The sequence below is a fragment of the Armigeres subalbatus genome, chromosome 2 (genome assembly GCF_024139115.2).
Source record: "Armigeres subalbatus isolate Guangzhou_Male chromosome 2, GZ_Asu_2, whole genome shotgun sequence".
In the NCBI taxonomy this organism is placed as follows: Eukaryota; Metazoa; Arthropoda; class Insecta; order Diptera; family Culicidae; genus Armigeres; species Armigeres subalbatus.
Window position 1 is genome coordinate 42,430,433 of NC_085140.1, and position 19,025 is coordinate 42,449,457.

The 19,025-nt window shown below is 40.9% G+C and overlaps 1 protein-coding gene across 4 annotated transcripts in view; it reads left to right on the plus strand.

The window, feature by feature from the left end:
* Positions 1 to 4,741: 4,741 nt before the first annotated feature.
* Positions 4,742 to 19,025, plus strand: part of LOC134218490 (actin-binding LIM protein 2) — an 81,140-nt gene continuing 66,856 nt past the window's right edge. For 2 of the 4 annotated variants that reach the window (XM_062697564.1, XM_062697566.1), the window contains exon 1: positions 4,742 to 5,459. In XM_062697564.1, the coding sequence (XP_062553548.1) occupies positions 5,456 to 5,459 (4 nt within the window). In that variant the 5' untranslated portion in view covers positions 4,742 to 5,455. The remainder of the gene's footprint in view (positions 5,460 to 19,025) is intronic. The other 2 variants (XM_062697565.1, XM_062697567.1) reach the window with 1 other exon arrangement.

Consider the following 19,025-nt stretch of genomic DNA (forward strand, 5'->3'; position numbering starts at 1 on the left):
TCCGAACTGTATGATAGATACATTTTCGGAAAATATTCAAAAAATTGAAACAAGCTTCCGAATATGTAATTCAGAACTTTTTCCGTATCCTACATCAATCAGTTTTTAATTAAAATTTGTCTAGAATTTATTATAAGCATTTTAAAATGATCTTCCTATGCTGTGCTGTAGGATCTGTCAAAGTTAACACCGTCGTGTGTCTTCTTCTTATTTTTACTTGGATTCGTCTATTAAATTGCCTTATTGTTGTTCCAATAAACGTACAATAAAATCTATTGACAGAAAAATGTTGACAATAAAATTACAATAAATTATATAGTAATGGCAAAAATTTATTCGAGAAAAAAAAACGATTTTTTATTGTAATTCTATTGGTCTTTTTTATTCGGGAAGGTATTGTGGATTTACTTGACCAATGGATTCGAAGGTCGATTCACTTGCCTATTTCAAACGTTCCCTTTTCCTGCAAGGTTTGCCAAACTCAATAAATGTTTGGTAGATTACCTTGTTTTTTGCTCCTTGTCTATCAAAACAAATGTCAAAACATCGGAAAAAGAAAGAGAAGTCTGAGGGAAACAGCAAAAACCACGTGGCAGACTTGTCAGTTTTGACAGATTTTACTATGAAGACGGGTGTGAAGGTGAAAACGGCGATTTCAACGACCGTTCAAGGAGCGACTATTTCGAACGGTCGGGTCCAATAGGGAAATCCACGTACAATAGCCAAACACTTTGGGAATAAAGACGAGCCAGCCTAGGGCTGAAAGTCTTCTTAAAGGCCACCTTACACCTCGGGAAAATTTTCCTCCGAATTTTGGTCCCCGTGCATTTTAAATGGCGCCGGGATTTTGATTTCCGTGCCCAAATCCCGAAAACATCGCATATGTAAAAATGCATGAGGAAAAATCCGCGGACCGAATTCCCGAGGTGTGAGGCTGCCTTAAAGGCCACCTTACACCTCGGGAAAATTTTCCGCCGGATTTTGGTCCCCGTGCATTTTAAATGGGGCCGGGATTTTGATTTTCCGTGCCCAAATCCCGAAAACATCGCATATGCAAAAATGCATGGGGAAAAAATCCGCGGACCAAATTCCCGAGGTGTAAAGGCTGCCTCACACCTCGGGAAAATTTTCCAGCGGATTTTGAGCCCCGTGTATTTTAAATGGGGCCGGGATTTTGATTTTCCGTGTCCAAATTCCGAAAACATCGCACCCCCTTTAAAAAACACGGGGGCAAAAATCCGTCGGTAAATTTTCCCGAGGTGTAAGCTAGCCTTTAAAGGCTACCTTACACCTCGGGAAAATTTTCCGCCGGATTTTGGTCCCCGTGCATTTTAAATGGGGCCGGGATTTTGATTTTCCGTGCCCAAATCCCGAAAACATCGCATATGCAAAAATACATGGGAAAAAAATCCGCGGATCAAATTCCCGAGGTGTGAGGCTACCTTAAGGCTGCCTCACACCTCGGGAAAATTTTCCAGTGGATTTTGAGCCCCGTGTATTTTAAATGGGGCCGGGATTTTGATTTTCCGTGTCCAAATTCCGATAACATCGCATATGCAAAAATGCATGGGGAAAAAATCCGCGAACCAAATTCCCGAGGTGTGAGGCTACCTTAAGGTAGCCTTAAAGGTTACTTTACACCTCGGGAAAATTTTCCGCCGGATTTTGGTCCCCGTGCATTTTAAATGGGGCGGGATTTTGATTTTCCGTGCCCAAATCCCGAAAACATCGCATATGCAAAAATGCATGGGGAAAAAATCCGCGGACCAAATTCCCGAGGTGTGCGGCTACCTTAAAGGTAGCCTCACACCTCGGGAATTTGGTTCGCGGATTTTTTCCCCATGCATTTTTGCATATGCGATGTTATCGGAATTTGGACACGGAAAATCAAAATCCCGGCCCCATTTAAAATACACGGGGCTCAAAATCCACTGGTTTTTCCGAGGTGTGAGGCAGCCTTAAGGTAGCCTCACACCTCGGGAATTTGATCCGCGGATTTTTTCCCATGTATTTTGCATATGCGATGTTTTCGGGATTTGGGCACGGAAAATCAAAATCCCGGCCCCATTTAAAATGCACGGGGACCAAAATCCGGCGGAAAATTTTCCCGAGGTGTAAGGTAGCCTTTAAAGGCTAGCTTACACCTCGGGAAAATTTACCGACGGATTTTTGCCCCCGTGTATTTTAAAGGGGGTCGGGATTTTTATTTTCCGTGCCCAAATTCCGAAAACATCGCATATGCAAAAACACATTATGGGGCGAACACAATGCTGCGTCATCGCAGACTTCAACTTCATCGCATATGGCCGGGTCCATATGCGATGAAGTTGAAGTCTGCGATGACGCAGCATTGTGTTCGACCCTTTAGGGTCTCGCCGACATTTCTCACCAACACGAACGCAGGTTCGTGGTTGCAAACAATCCCATTTGATTTTGCCGTGACAGCTGCTCGTGGTTGCAAACAAACCGAGTAAAAGTGTGAGTGAAACGTGCGTGTACGTACACGATCGCTGAAAGCCTAAAGCCCCAAACGCAATACAACGGAAACGGAAAATTTGACAGTTAGCCCATATATTTTCTGTCAAATTTGCCGTTTCCGTCGCCGTTCCGTTATATTGCGTTTGGGGCTTAAAGGCTGCCTTAAGGCAGCCTCACAGCTCGGGAATTTGGTCCGCGGATTTTTTCCCCATGCATTTTTGCATATGCGATGTTTTCGGGATTTGGGCACGGAAAATCAAAATCCCGGCTCCATTTAAAATGCACGGGGACCAAAATCCGGAGGAAAATTTTCCCGAGGTGTAAGGTGGCCTTTACACCTCGGGAAAATTTTCCACCGGATTTTGGTCCCCGTGCATTTTAAATGGGGCCGGGATTTTGATTTTCCGTGCCCAAATCCCGAAAACATCGCATATGCAAAAATACATGGGTAAAAAATCCGCTGACCAAATTCCCGAGGTGTGAGGCTACCTTAATGGGGAAAAAATCCGAGGACCAAATTCCCGAGGTGTATATAAGGCAGCCTTAAAGGTTGCCTTACACCTCGGGAAAATTTTCCGCCGGAATTTGGTCCCCGTGTATTTTAAATGGGGCCGGGATTTTGATTTTCCGTGCCCAAATCCCGAAAACATCGCATATGTTAAAATGCATGGGGAAAAATTCCGCGGACCAAATTCCCGAGGTGTGAGGCTACCCGGCCCCATTTGAAATGCACGGGGATCAAAATCCGGCGGAAAATTTTCCCGAGGTGTAAGGTAGCCTTAAAGGTAGCCTCACACCTCGGGAATTTGGTTCGCGGATTTTTTCCCCATGCATTTTTGCATATGCGATGTTTTCGGAATTTGGACACGGAAAATCAAAATCCCGGCCCCATTTAAAATACACGGGGCTCAAAATCCGCTGGAAAATTTTCCCGAGGTGTGAGGCAGCCTTAAAGGTAGCCTCACACCTCGGGAATTTGGTCCGCGGATTTTTTCCCCATGTATTTTTGCATATGCGATGTTTTCGGGATTTGGACACGGAAAATCAAAATCCCGGCCCCCTTTAAAATACACGGGGACAAAATTCCGGCGGGAAATTTTCCCGAGGTGTATAGCAGCCTTTAAGCAGATTCTTTAAAAAAAAGTCCTAAGTATTTTTTCAACCATAAACGAGTGAAAAACACCCATATTCTGCACAAATCAGCGAGCAAATCAGAGCTGTTTCAAGGTGGGCATTTTCCACCCATTTAGCAAATTTGAAAATCCCCCACTTTTTTGACAGCTCCTGAAGGTGGGTGATTTTAAACCATAAAATGTGTATTTACACACTTAGGCTGTGAACCATTCCACCGATTCATTTAACTTTTAGTTAAAATTTGACAGTTCGATGGTTATTTCGCCGTGGTTAAAAATAACCCTGCTCCGGAGCATGGTTAGATTTGACAGTTCGATAGTTAAACTTTGTTCGCGAGAAAATTGGCGCCAAATCCATTTCGTTCCAAATAACTATCAATCTGTCAAAACTCAAATGGGTCGGCTTCGGAGTAAAATTTTAACCACGATGGGAAAATAACCATCGGAGTGTCAAATTTTAACTAAAAGTTAAACGAATCGGTGGAATGGTTCACAGCCTTAGTTTTCATTTTTGCAGCTCGGCAAAAATCCGCACAGCCACACTCCAAATAATCTAAACGTTGTTTCCACCTGAATTTTCAGGTACATTTTACGTGCACACGTAGCTGCAAATGCTTCAATGCTGAATTCTATTCAAAACTCAGGTAGAACTTACCTGATTTTCACGTAGAATGATAATTCTATCAAAATATCAGGTAAAAGTTACGTGAATTTCAGGTGGAAAAAATCTACGTACTTTTTCAGGTGGAAACAACATGCAGATTTTTTTGGGTGCGTGTTCCAGCAAAATAAAAAACTGATATTCCGGCAAAAATGATGTTTGTTAGCTGATTTTCGGCAAATTATTTGCTGACTTCCAGTAGTTTTGACAGAAATCTCGACAAAAAACATGTTTGCTGGGGCACGGCTGTGCGAATCGGTAAAAGTTGACCATTTTGCTGAGATTCCGGTAAAAAAAATTAAGTGTGTACAAATCTCCGTGTGGGTGAAAATTCTTCCGTGTTTTAAACATCGCACTGCAATGTCGCTTCCCCCGGCTGTCACATTGACAACCGAGTTGTCAAAACAATGCAACTTTATGTCAGTTTTTTCACGTACGCCACTGTAATGTTCCTTTGTGTGTGCAATTTGGTCGCGCGTCCAGTCGGTTTGGTGCGCGAGTGTACGTGCCTTTCTCGTTGTGTGTTGCATTGCCGTTTTTCAACGCATCGGTGGACGGACGGACGGTCAATTCGATTTGCCATTCAGTCAGTCGGTCAGCTTCAGTTTTCAGTCAGGTTTCGGTCTTTCTCCCCGTTGCGTCGGAAAGTGTTCAGGTGGAGGAAGAAAAAAGTTCGTGTTGATTATTGATAAGTCCTGGGTGGTAAGGAAAATTTGCAAGGAAATTGTTTTCACTTTGAGGATTTCCAGTTCGTCGGTGTTTTGAGTGTGGTTCAGGAACAAAAAGAAGAAAGTTGGGCGAGATAAATCAAGGGGCGAAGAATTTTTTTTGCGGAGAAAATTCTGCGTGTGACAAGTGTTTATTGGATACGAATGCGAAAAGATTAGTTTCCGGAAATAAAGAATGTGAAGTTTCTAATAATTCAAAGTAAAATTGGAAATTTGCGATCTTATTTAATCCTTGGATAAATCAGTGTCGAAAAAAAAAAATCACCAATAAAAAAAAGTTCCATTTTGTCTTCGGATTTTCCGATCTTGCTGGAGGAGGAAACACAGAGGTGTCAAGTTGCAATCAAATTGTAGAAGAGGAGACGTCGCAGTTGATTTGTGACCAGAAGTTCCCAGGAAGTAAAACCAGGTCCGGAACAGCATAACAAGAAGGCCGCTTATAGCTAGCCAGCAAAATGGGTGAGTTGAATTTTTGTCTCGTCATTTTACGTGTCCATGTTGTTTCAAGCAAAAATCCAGGAAAAGTCCGAGCGAAGAGATGTATAAATCGAATGATTAGTAGAATAAGAAATACATACGGGAAAAGCCGGTTTATTAGGACAGAACATTATAGTAAATGTAACGGAACTCAACAACGGAGATATCGGAAAACATATCAATGAAAAAAAAAAATTGTCAATGAAAACAGTTCCAACAAGGGGAAAATTTGGAAAAATGTTGGAGACCAATATGTAGAATGCAACGAAAAATTCCTGTTGGATGCTAATCGCCTTTCGTCTGCTGCTTTTTGGGCGTTGTCCCCTCTTCCGTATCTTGGTCCGTGTTTCTAATTTTATAAATAAATATATTAAAAGACAGCCGTCGTTGAAAGCATGTGATGGACGACGGACCGGCCGGGAAGGCAAAGAAAGACAACGACAACCGCATACGGGACGGGGACCGCCGACGATGGGCGGTGGGTGGGTTTGTTGCAGAAGTAGTGTCAGTCGGCAGCTCAGTGCCTGCCCATATCCGCGCTGCAGTATACGAACGAAGGGGGAGGAAAATGTTCAATCTGTGTGAGTGTTTTTCCTTCAGTGAGGGCTGATAGGGAATAACTTTTTTCAAGCCACAACACTGATGAATATCTTTTTATTAATATTACATAGCACCTAAAAATATTATTTCAGAATCTCAGATTTCAAAGGTCCTATACTTTTATTAGACATTCGGGACCAATTTGCGATTTGGGCGTAACTTATTTTGTAAACAAACATTGTTTTATGGATTCCGTAGAATGCTGGCATTTTTCGCCAAAACTAATTCCCTTACCTGCTAGAGGAAAGCCTATTCTATCGGATACGGGGGTTTTCTCAGGAAATTCTTGCTGTAGCCTTCCAAATTTGTTTACAAAATAAGTTACGCAAAAATCGTAAATCAGTCCCGATATTACATAAAACGTCTTTAGGATGTAATTAAACATTTAGCAAACACCGCTAAAAAAGTTTACAAAAATCAAAGAAAAGTCAGATGGTATTTAAAAAGTTGGGGAAATTTAGGTGGACAGAGAAATGGATTAAATCCACCCGCGTAAAAAGCGACCCCAGTGCACCAGCCCTGCGCTAACCGATCGACGACGTCGGTATAGGTGCCGATTGAATGTATGGGGTGGAAATGCAGTGGTGGGCATAGCGTTTGAATTTTTCATCTCTCGCTGGTTTGGCGATTATCTGTGGCCTTTTGTTCCGCCACGCTCGCTGGACGATTCCGTACGATTGGCGATTGCACACTTCCCCTTTGGCACTGAGACCGTTATCCAGTGCCAGAATGTGTATTTTGTCTTCTCTGTACGCCACTGACCATTGGTGCTGGTGCTTCCCATTTAGGCTTGGTGGTGATGTGCTAGTCGTCGTGCTTTTTAATCTTATCTGTACGTTCCACACTGGCGCAGATCGGACGGATGATGGAAACACCGCACACATTCCGTTGGCAATCTTTGCACGGTAACCTGTGTTTAGCTTTGAAAAAATGTACTGGATTGTTTGATTAGAAATACGATTTATATGTTTATTAACTCCTAAATCAACAAACAGCAGTATGTTGACTAGTAGCAAAGGCTTAAAACATTTGTTCCACAAATCCTCAGTAAACTGTAGTAAACTAGAACTTGTTTTTTCATTCGACCCATTTGCTCACCAAAGCACACTCGCTGATCGATCCAGGTCTAATGATCTCAGTATGGTTAACTTCTGTCCATACTTCACTAACTTACTTTTTACTTATGGGTCCTGTACACACCGAGAGGAGCAAGGGGCTGACTTAACCTTCCGGGACTCGCATGTTCCTGAACTGTTCATGCAGTCCCGCCGCTCTTGTAAACGACTAGCGTGCTTTTTTCGAAGGTGTTGAGACACGTGGCCCTCTGAGTTGAATATTTATCCTTAAATCCGATCATATAACCCAAAATCGTTCCGAAACAATCCGCTTTTTTGATAATCTTTGAAGATGTTTCCGAACGAATTCCTGAATAATTTTCGAAGTCATTCATTACTTTAAACATTAATTCATACACTTTTCTATATAGTTAATTCTAAATAGTCAGTTCATGAATAAATGTATTAATCGAATCATACAATTGAAAATGTGTTGAACATTTATTGATCGTTGATCCGATCTATGGGCAAGAAAAAAACGTTTTGCCATCTTCAAAGGAATTCCTGACGAAATCCCAAAACAATACCTATACAAATCTAAGAAGTTATTCGGGAAATCAATTAGGAATTGCTTTGTGAATTTTTTTGAGAATTTCCTCAAAAATTCTTCAGGAATATGTTAAAAAATACTAAATTACTAAGGATTTTTCAAATCAGCTCCTGGAGGAACCTTGCGAAACAATTTCGGGGCCAATTTTCAAAGGAATTTACAGAGGATTTTCCAAAGGAATCACTCAAGGAGCATATCCTGAGAATTATTTGAATAATTTCTTAAATTACTTCTAAATAATTCCTGAAGCAGAATCTGAAGGGGTTTAAAAAAAATCTAAAGGAATTTGTGGAGAATTTTCGAAAGAATTCTCGAAGGAATTCCGAATGGATTTTCCAAGAGGAATTTTCTAAGAAATTTCTAAAGAAATTCTAGAATTCTAAAAGAATTTTTAAAGAATTGCTCAAACGGATTTCAACATGAATTTACCAATAAATGTCTAAATAGAGTTTTTGAAAGAAATTCTTTAGGAATGTCCGAAGGAATTTCTGATAAATTACTGCAGGGATTTCCTTCAGGACATAATTTCCGAAAAAAATTACTAAAATTTCCATAGAAATTTTTCCAATAGGAATTTCTGAAGGAATCTACGAGAATTTTGTAGGGATATCCGGAAGCATTCCTTAAGGTGTTTTTTTTAATTAAAGAAATTTCCAAATGAATTCCTTAAAAAACCGCAAGGAATTACTGAAGCATTTTTAGAAGGTATTTCCAACAGAAGCTTAAATACTACATCGCTAGTGTTGTTGTAGCCATGAGAACCATTTTACCAAGCTAATCTTACCGTTTGTTGTCCATCATGTTCAAGTGCAAGTTTGGTTTCATCACCAACATCGGTTTGACATTTATAGCATCGGTAATTTGGCTGCTAGGTCCAAGTAAACAAGATGTTGGTCACGCGAACGGACAACTGTATTTCCGAAAGAGTTACTAAAGAAATTTTCAAAGGATCTCCTGAAGGAGTTTTTTGAAAGGAATTCTTTAAAACATAGTTTTCCAAAGTGGTGGGTCGCGACCCCCTAGTCTGTGTAAATCGTATGGAAGGGGATCACGACCCACCAACTTTGGAAAGCTATGCCTTAAAACATTTCCGAGAAAATTTCAAATAAAATTTCTGAAAGACCTCGTAAAGGAATCCCCAAATGATTTTCTGTAAAAAAATTTGAAGAAATTTGCAAACAAACATCTAGAAAGTTTCTTTATATAAATGATCCAATTAAAATCCAATGAAATTTCTGAAGCAATTTCCAAAAGAATTCTTAAATAAATTTCCGAAGAAATTCCTAAATGTAGAATTTTCAAAAGAATACCTGAAGAAATCTCCAAAGTATAATAAGAAGGTTTTCCGAGGGATTTTCTTGAGAAATTTTCAAATGAGTCCCTAAAAGAATTTCTGAATGAAATCGTGGAGGAAGTGCTGAAAGCATTTCCGAGGGAAATTTCAAAGCTGTTTCCGAGGGAGCTCAGTGGTCACCATAAAAAAAACTCAGTGGACTGTAAAACTTCACTTCTTAACATCCGCGCTTCGCAACATCTTTATTCAAACTTAAATTTGTTATCCTAACTTCCTGTCTGATCAGCACTAACCGGAAATACATTGCAAGAAAAATCAAGCAAATCTAGCTGTAAAAACAACCCTGTGCTACACGGAAAATAACATTTTACAAACTTTAATTCACATTTGAGCAAACATTCTCCGCCCGGAGCCGGATGGCTCGCCACCTTCTAATCCAAACGGTCTTCCTCTTCAATCGGTAGCACAGCTATTTTAGTCGTGGCCCGTTTGTAGGTTCCGCTGTTGTAATCCTGTTACATATTCAGCATACCAACGAAGCCAAAATGCTTGTTTCCTCCACTGAATCAGTTAGTATCGGGATAATGTTGACTCCTTAGATTACCGTAAAAAGGCTCGGCAATCGCTATTTACTCGCGTCCAACTATAAAATGACCAGGGCTTAAAGCTTGGTAGTCCGTAGGATCATCACTTTGCAGGACTATTGGACGTGAATCAAGGATCGCTTCAATTTGATGTAACAACGTACACATCTCCTCGTACGTCAAGTGCGATTCATTCAGGACCTTGTTAAGACGGCTCTTCACAGATTTTACCCCGGCATCCCAGATCCTCCTTGGTGCGGCGCTCGGCACGGAATAAACTTCCAAGCGATGCCGTGGGGCTGACAAAATTCCCCAGTAAATGCTTTGCGACACCAATAAATCCTTTAACTTCGTCAACTGTCGTTCAGCACCAACGAAATTTGTGCCGTTGTCTGATCGCATTTCGGAGACGTTCCCTCGTCGACTCACAAAACGGTGCAAAGTTCCTAGAAATCCGTCTGTCGACAACAAGCTCACTAGTGCTGCTCTAGTACACATACAGACAAAAACACAGATAAAAAACCTTCCGTGGAGCTCTTCCTCTACCCTCCTTCAATAGAAACGGGCCAGCATAATCAACACCAGTTCGCGAAAAAGGTTCAGCGGCAGTTACGCGTACGCTCGGAAAAACCCAATAAACTGTACCACTTCCTTCGCATTACCCGCCAGAAATGTTGTCGAACCTTCGCAAGCAATCCGTTCAATCCAACGTGCAAATGTTTTCGGTGAATCCCCCCAATCACCACATAAGTGAAGGGGTTCTTCTCGGGTAATATCACGGGATGCTTCTGGTTTTGTGGTAGGTCGGAATGCAGGATTCAGCCTCCGATTCTTAAGTACTCCTTCACTCTCGTCATAAATTGGGTTCAAATTTCTGAGCCTGCCCTTAACCGGCTGGCCCTGGTTGATGTCCTTAATCTCCTCCTCATAGACAAGGTTTTGCACGACCCTTACCATCGCCAACATCTAAGCACGATAGTCAAGGCTGGACAAGCTACCACTTCGACGGTCAACTCCCAATCGCTTCACTCTGCAGTTGTGGATGAATCGTATCACATAAGCGAAAACTCTTTGTATCTTCCGATAATCACTACAGTTCTGGATCACATCAGGGGTCGTTCAACAATGATGTCACAGGTTTTAGGGGGGGAGGGGGTCTAAGATTTTGTGACAGTACATATACTAGGTATACAAAAAAGCTTGACAGAGGGGGGAGAGGGGGTCTAGAAATCTCAAAAAATAGTGGACGTCATATTTGAATTGTCCCTAGATGGTGATCATGTGCCACTACAGTCACCATCTCTTTAGAAACACTATTCACACTACAGTTATTGTTCACTTCTTCAAGACTCTACGTCTCGACTTCTTCCGATGTTGTCAAAAACAGTGGACCGTTCCACCAAAGTTCACTCTTCAAGTTCTAATGTGCAGGCGCCACCGTATCAGAATGTCGGACAAGTTGGTCGTTGTTTCTGCAGACGCATCGAACACCACACGCAATTTCGTGGTTGAACTGTCAGGCTTCAATACGCAGTGATGGGGTAAATAGTAAGCTCCGGCAGTGTCCTTCTCGGAGTCGTCCAAAATCCTTGCGTGTCCAAGCCTAATGTAGTCCCTAATGAAATCTCCGTATCTTCGCTTGGTATCGGGACACTTCTCCAACCTGTTTTCTAACGCCTTGAAACGCTTCTCCGCTTGTACTCGAGAATCTCCAAGCTCGCAGGATCCTTCACGAAACGGCCCATCGTCTCCTCTAGTACGTGTAGCTACAAAATGGCGTTCACATTCGTCTATCTCCGATGACTCAATTACCTGTTCGTCAATCATCCAGAAGCGTTTCATCAACTCGTTTAGCTGCTCATTGTTACTGCTGGTGCGAATCACTTGAATGCTCACAACGTTTCGGACATTGCCCACGGGCCCAGCAACCAGCCACCCAAGAAGACTCCTGCAATCACGGCAATTCAGCCGACATTCGTATCTTGCCTGCCCGCATCAAATCGTAGAACAACTCAGCTCCTATCATCAAATCAATCCGACTGGGATCGAAGAACCTCGGGTCGGCCAACTGCAAGTCACTGGGGATCGGCCAATCCTTAGCATTGAGTTTCAACGAAGGTAGAGCCCCAGTAATGCGAGGTACCACCAGATAATCCAAGGAAAATACGTAGCCTGTTACTTTCGACTTCACTGTAGCGTTGATCTTGAACTTAACGGCTATTTTTGTGCCATTCACACTGACGATCTCAGAAATAAAATTTGCCATTGCGCCGGAATCGAGTAATGCACGGCACTTCTGGGTATCCTCTCCGGCATCGAAACGTCCACGATTGCAGTCGCCAGCAACACCTGTTTCGCTACTACGGCGGCGGTAGTGGAAACTTCACAGTACGTGGCTCATGAACACTCCCAGAAGCATCAGCAATAGGAACCGCTTCTACCCTGCTCACCGCTCCATCCTTGTTCTCGACCTTGTCTTTTGGATGCATCAAAGCATGATGCTTATTCTTGCTACCGTCGGCTCCTTTCGGTGTTGTCCTCCTTGCCTTTCGGTGTCCTGTCTTTAGACATCTTCATGCGCCTGGATCATTTCAGCAAGAGAAATTCGCACGAACTCGTACATCTCCTTGAAATCAATGTACAGCCTTTCAAACTCGTCCCGCCGTGTTGGGTCAGCGAGAGAAATCCGATTTTGTAACGAGTTGTATTCATTGAAGGCAGCGATCGTCGTTTCAACTATAGAGATGGGCGTTCAGATCCGGAACCGTTAAAATGATCCAGATCTTTGAAGTGAGTGAATGATTTGTAGCTCACTTTTTAAAAGACCCGGTTCATCGGATCAGTAAATTATCTAATCATTTGTAAGAAAATGAAAGACTAACAAGTTTATTGTAGTCATCTACACATGTTAAATATGCTTGTGTGCGAGAGAAAGGTGAAATTATTGTCTACGGGTCAAAAGTGTGATCCTGAATGACAACCGTTTCACCATTCTGCATTCTCCTTTCGTTATGTTCCAAAGATCCGATCCGTATGAAAGATCCGGATCATTAGACTGAATGACCCAGATCTGATCCGTTGAATGAAGTGATCCGTTTTGCCCATCTCTAGTTTCAACATATAGTTTGTTTATTGTTTATTGTAGAATAAATCAACAGGCTTCCTTAGCCCCAATTATAGTATTGACAATAGATATAACTAATTAAAATCTATGATGTGTTGCATATTGTTACATCTAGATGCCTAATTAAAACTACCTGGCGAAAAAGGATTGGAATCTTTGGCGTAGTGTTTGACGTGACAAGTTATGATCGAAGAGTGATGAAACACGGTTGAATGTTCTCATAATTCAAGACAAAATTTTCAAAACGACTTATCTGCTTTTGTAAACAAAGATTCAAACGACGATTTGACAAATCTGATAGCTCTCCCACGCAAACCAAGGCCATCAACAGGTAGCGGAAACCTTCACCTACCTATTGGTGGTATTGGTTTGCGTGGGAGTGCTATCAGATTCGTCAAATCGTCGTTTGAATCTTTGTTTACAAAAGCAGATAAGTCGTTTTGCAAATTTTGTCTTGAATTCCAATAACTGCTCCATTCATTCCGTAATTCGTGCGACGGTACGGTGGTCTTAACATCTGCTGGTTTCTCAGAGCTCGAGGCTGCACATTGATATTGATCTGCTCCAGGATGTCGGACAGTCTATTCTGTCGCTCATCACGTCAGCGATAAACATCGCTTTCGTGAAGAGAGGGGCTCCAGGTGAATAAGTTGGCATCGGTGTTCGTAGCTGGGTAGGCGATAAGGATCTCGCCATGGTAATTGCCGAAGGGCAAACCTTAGGAACCGTCGCTGAACAGATTCCAATCTTTCGGTACCATTCGTGTAGTGAGGATTCCAGACAGGCGAACAGTACTCCAGGGTTGACCGAACAAGTGAAGAGTAGAGCGACTTCAGACAATATATATCAGAAAAGTTTTTTGCCATGCGGAAAATAAAGCCAAGCGTTCTGGACGCCTTATCGACTATATAGCAAATGTGCTGGCTAAACGTATGTAAGTTGGGATTCTAAAACAACTCCAAGGTCTTTCACATGATTTACTCGATCGATTACTATTCCCAGTAAACTGTACTGGAAATATATTGGTTCTTTTTTCCTTGTAAAGGTGATCATTGAGAATTTTTCAGGACTGATTACCATACTGTTGTTGAAGATTGTGGCAGTTGTTAGCGGTTCGTATTCGGAGAAACATTTTTAGGTCGTCGGCATAAGATAAGCGTGTGTGTGTATCTTCAATCTAACCCCCACTGTCCGGCAGTGGTATTATGGAAGAAAGCTTTCTTAAAATCAGCTTTAGCCCGGGAGTTAGAAGGTGTTAGCTCTACTGCAGCTCCAGTAACCCATTTCAGACTGCCTGGTAACTCACGTCCAGTCCGAGGTCACTTTCACTTGCAATAAGCCCCGCCTGTTTATGTTACCATTATCAATTGGATAATGGATCCATAAACAAACTTCCGGATTTTTAAATCCAGCGCGTATTTAGTTTTGGAATCATATAAAAACAAATTGAAACAATCTCACCAAATTGATCAAATTCCGTATAAATGAACTGAGGAAGAAAAGACCACAACTATTGTCCACGAAAAAATCACTACTCTTCCAGCTCTACCCCGAGCAGTTCGTTAATGATCCATATTTTCCTGGTATTATTACATATTCAAACATATTTTCACCAAACACATCCGCGTATACAAAATACTCAAACGATTTCGCGCGCTCTAATAAGAATACACTTGAGTAAATGTCACCAAACTCGTAAATCTCAAACTTCAGATAACTTAAACTTTTTTCTTCTAGTAGATATGCAAAAAATATACATCAGCCATAACTATTTCTTGCGGAAACGAACAAAAACGTGACAGCAAATTTAAAAGCAACCATCCGCGCCATCGTCGGCATAAGATAAGCGTGGTCCTTTAATTACAAGATTTGCGTCGTTAAAATACAGGAGGAAAATCAACGGACCTACCGTCCGTTCCACCTTACCTCTGAAGCATTTAGACACTGTTCCAGCGTAGCAAGCAACATACTCCTCCATTTCGATATGTTTTTGGCGTGCCAGTTGTTTTTTCTTCTGCACTTGCACACTGGTGGTTGGTTAGCGCCGGTGTAGTACCAACATGCGTCGAGAACATTTTTTTTTTCGGGTTTCCCGATCGCAACAGCATACCACTAGCACTTTTTTCTATCTCTTTCCTAAGCTCACTGAAAGTGGCATAACCTTACGGCTCAATGTGTACTCTCTTCACTTTCTCCGATTAAAGAACCGGTTTTCCAAAGCACTTCAAAAGCTTCCGGCGTAACCGCTCACACTATTTTCGAAGGACACAGATAGCACGCTTTCAAAAATAATCCAGGTGATTGCAGTAGTAGTTCTACAGACTATTTGAGCAAGTTTTATGCATTTAGATAAAACTTGGAATAATAGTCAATTATGTAAAACATTTGACATCACTGCTCAAAGTGCGATCTATACTTACTTGATACTTGATGGACTACAGCTCTTCGATGAACCTACGCCGAACGGAGTATCCTTCTCCACTGGACTCGATCCTGGGTCAATCGCTTCCAGTCGCCCTGAACATTGAGCGCCCTCAGGTCCTCTTCAAATGCAAAAAGCCATCGTGTACGCGGCCTTCCACGAAGCCTGCGGCCTTCTTCGCTTGACGTTCTTCCGGCATACGAACAACGTGACCAGCCCACCGTAGTCTGCCGTGTTGTATAAGCTTAACAATATCCAGCCCTTTATACACCTGGAACAATTTGTGATTCATGCGGTGCCGCCAGATACCGTTCTCCTGTTTACCGCCGAGTATTGTCCGCAGCACCTTACGCTCAAACACTCCGAAAGCTCTCCGATCAACCTCCTTCAACGTCCATGTGTCATGGCCGTATAAAGCCACCGGAAGAATCAGAGTAGTATACATCGCGAGTTTTGTTTTCGTTTGCAGACTACGGGACTTAAGCTGGTTACGAAGTCCCTAATAAGCCCTTTTTGCAGCTGCAATACGCTTTTTCACCTCGCGGGTAACCTCATTATCGCACGTCACTAATGTTCCAAGATACACAAATTCTTCTACCACTTCAAATTTTTTACCATCATGCAACATTTCGCTACCACCACCACTAATGAACCCACGTTGATTGCCAACGACCATATACTTCGTAATGCTGGTATTGATCGTGAGTCCAATCCTCGCTGTCTCCCTCTTAAAAGGCACAAAAGCCTCTTCCACGGCACGGCGATCAATCCCGATAATATAGATATCGTCCGCAAATTCCAGGAGCATATGCGATTTTGTGATAATGGTACCGGTTCTTTGCTCACCAGCTCTCCTAATCGCTCCCTCGAGCGCTATATTGAACAGTAGATTCGAGAGCAGGGGCGACTCGTCCATACGTTCTACCTGTTCATGGAACAGGTAACAATTTTTAGGTCAGAAGTAAGAAATTAATGTCTTGGCAATTAATTATAATATATAAATAATTTACAATGATTTTAACATCTAAACATCTAAAGAAACAAAATATTTCGTAGGCAGATCAAGTTAACGCCACATGCTTGGCGTACAGTCAAATTGCAGCTAAATGTGTGCTTCTCTGAAAAACCACACCCCATCACATAGAAAGCTTTTGCCAGTCGTGCGATCTATAATGAAGAACCAACAGCAGCACTGCCAGAAGTCAAATTTAAAGTTTTGCGCCATGACAAATGATTTGAAATAATTTCCTCCTTGGTATGCTCACTCGTTCTCCGCGCGCAGAGAACCAGCGCACAGTGATTTCGCGATGGCAAAAACCCAAAAAAAAAATGTTCAAGTATCACAATTATTTCATATTTTCCGACTTCTATAATACTTCGAGAATCATCAGAAAAAATTTCAAAAATATTGGATAAAAAATGAGATTACCAGGATTTTTCTAAGTTGAGCTGTTTTGATGTGTTTTTTCTTGTCCCATAAAAAATATATTGAAATTAATAATAAAATTCAATTTGATTTTTAACTAGGAAGGAAAGGGCTAAAATGGTCGTGCACTATATCATTTTGTAGCATTTTTTGCCTAGTTTTAGGATATCACATTGACGACTTGCGCAAATCTGCGCCCGGTCATTGGATTCGATGTTTAGCCGTTTCTATAACTAAGTTTTACTGAAAGGTTCTCATTTGACACCAGAACCTATTTTCCGTTAGAAGTGTTGTGGTATACAAACTCAAATACAATTCGACTCAGCTCGAGTAGTTGAATCGGTCTGATCGTGTGTTTTTGGTATATACCCGTGTTTGTGAATGTGTATTTGTGTATGTGTGGGTGCACTAAAAGGTATGTAGTGAAAAATAGCCTGTTTTCGAGCAGTTATGTTAAACCGATCACGATACAATCACTTTTATTAGAATGTTAACAACAAGTAAGGCTCGGCCACCAATACTTCAATAAGGTGAATGTAAACAGGTTCTGCGCGATGTGCCTGAATAAGTTTTTCATAGGAATATACAAATAAGCATTTATTCTATAAAACGTGTTAAAAATATTAGTTTGTGCGACTAGTTGCAAAAAGATGATTTTTTCAGCACGAGTTGTATGTTTATCCAACAGGCTTGCCGAGTTAAATAAATACTACGAGTGCTGAAAAAATCGAGATTTGCAACGTGTTACACACGCTTTTTTTCAGTAACGAAAAATGGGCTTTAATATGATAAACCTGTACCAAATTTATACAGTCTAATTTACTTCATAAGATCATTCTTGCCAATAAATCATATTTTTTTGGACCAATTGGGTTCTATTTTATCTTCCCAATTTGCATAGCTCGACAAACAGCGAAGCGATAAATTAATTGTCCTTGGAAAAAAATTAACGTCATGTTTATCAAACTATTTCATTTATAACGCGACGCAGATAATACACTATTTGAACACATACCCAAGCTTATGCAGCAAAATGTAGTCATGTAACTACTGTTCTGATGTTGCATTTTCATTATAGTACCCAAATGAGTTGCATAATGGATTTTATGTAACTCATTTGAGTTGCATAATGGTCATTAAAGCACTCATTTCATTGGTATGGAAAAGTAAGCAGTTTTATCACTCAAACACGAACTGTTTTAGGAATCAGGTCGCTCTCGAATATAATTGATCTGTGACTCGTGTGGAAAACAATTTGAGGCCGATTTTTTTTTTCTCATGATATGGGAAATTTGGCTATATGGATACTAACCGCGCAAAAGTGAAAGAATCGATTATGCTCTTGTGATAAGTTTTTACCCAAATCTGATAAAATTTTCGGAGGTCATCCAGAACATGAGTCACAATGGAATGGGCGTTGTGGAGCAAAATCGATTTTTGAACCACCCTACTATGCATTATTTCAATCAATCCCTTGAAATTTGTAAAAGTGGTTTCGACTTTTAAGGAGTAGTTTTTCCACTTACACTGGTGCAATGGGGTAAATTGAAAACCCATATTACCTTGACCTTCAATTGTGATGAGTACACTGATCGAAATAAAAAAAACACCACCAAGTTTTTAATTTATATTTTCTGTTATGATGAACAGCTGACGGTAATTTCAGTTCATGGTGTAACCTCAACTGTTTCACAACTTTCCATTGCATTACACTGATACTAATGTTGACCATTTGCACTAACGATGAAGAAAATCACGAAAAAAAAGGTGCGAAATAAAAATTGCCCCACTTTAGTATTCCATCAATATTTGGTAATATTTTAGCATAAACATCTTAAAAATACATGATAATGTATTTTGAGATGACAGTACGGGTCATTCTCTAGAATTACTTCAAAAATTTGTTTTTTTTTTGACAGAATATTTTTTCAAAAGTGTTCGGCTTAAAATACGAATCATATTTATGTTTTCGAATCGTTTACCTTTTCATAACACCAACGAGCAAATAGAAACCAAAGGTTTTCTAAGGAATGAGGGCCCGGCGAACAGGCGAATCTCTCAAAACTCTCTAGATTTTTCTCTAAAAACCTTGTTTTAAAAAAGAAATTTTATTCAAACATTCTATTAAGTTACGGAATGGCTTTCCAAGGAATGCCCAAAGTGTAACTTTGCCGAACACCGTTTGACCGAATAGTTAAAACTAGTTTCTTTATTAAGTGAAGCGAGAAGTGAATAGTGATTATAAACACTTAGAAGTCATGATACTGTGACTCTGTACTCACAGAGTTGAGAAAAATGAGTAATGAGAAGTGATAAATGATTTGTGTAAGTAATGGAGAAAGAGATATGGAAAGTTAGACGCAAGTCGTGAGACGTGAGTTGTGATAGTTTAGAAATGAGAAGTAAGAGAGTGTAGTGAGGAAAACAGCAGAA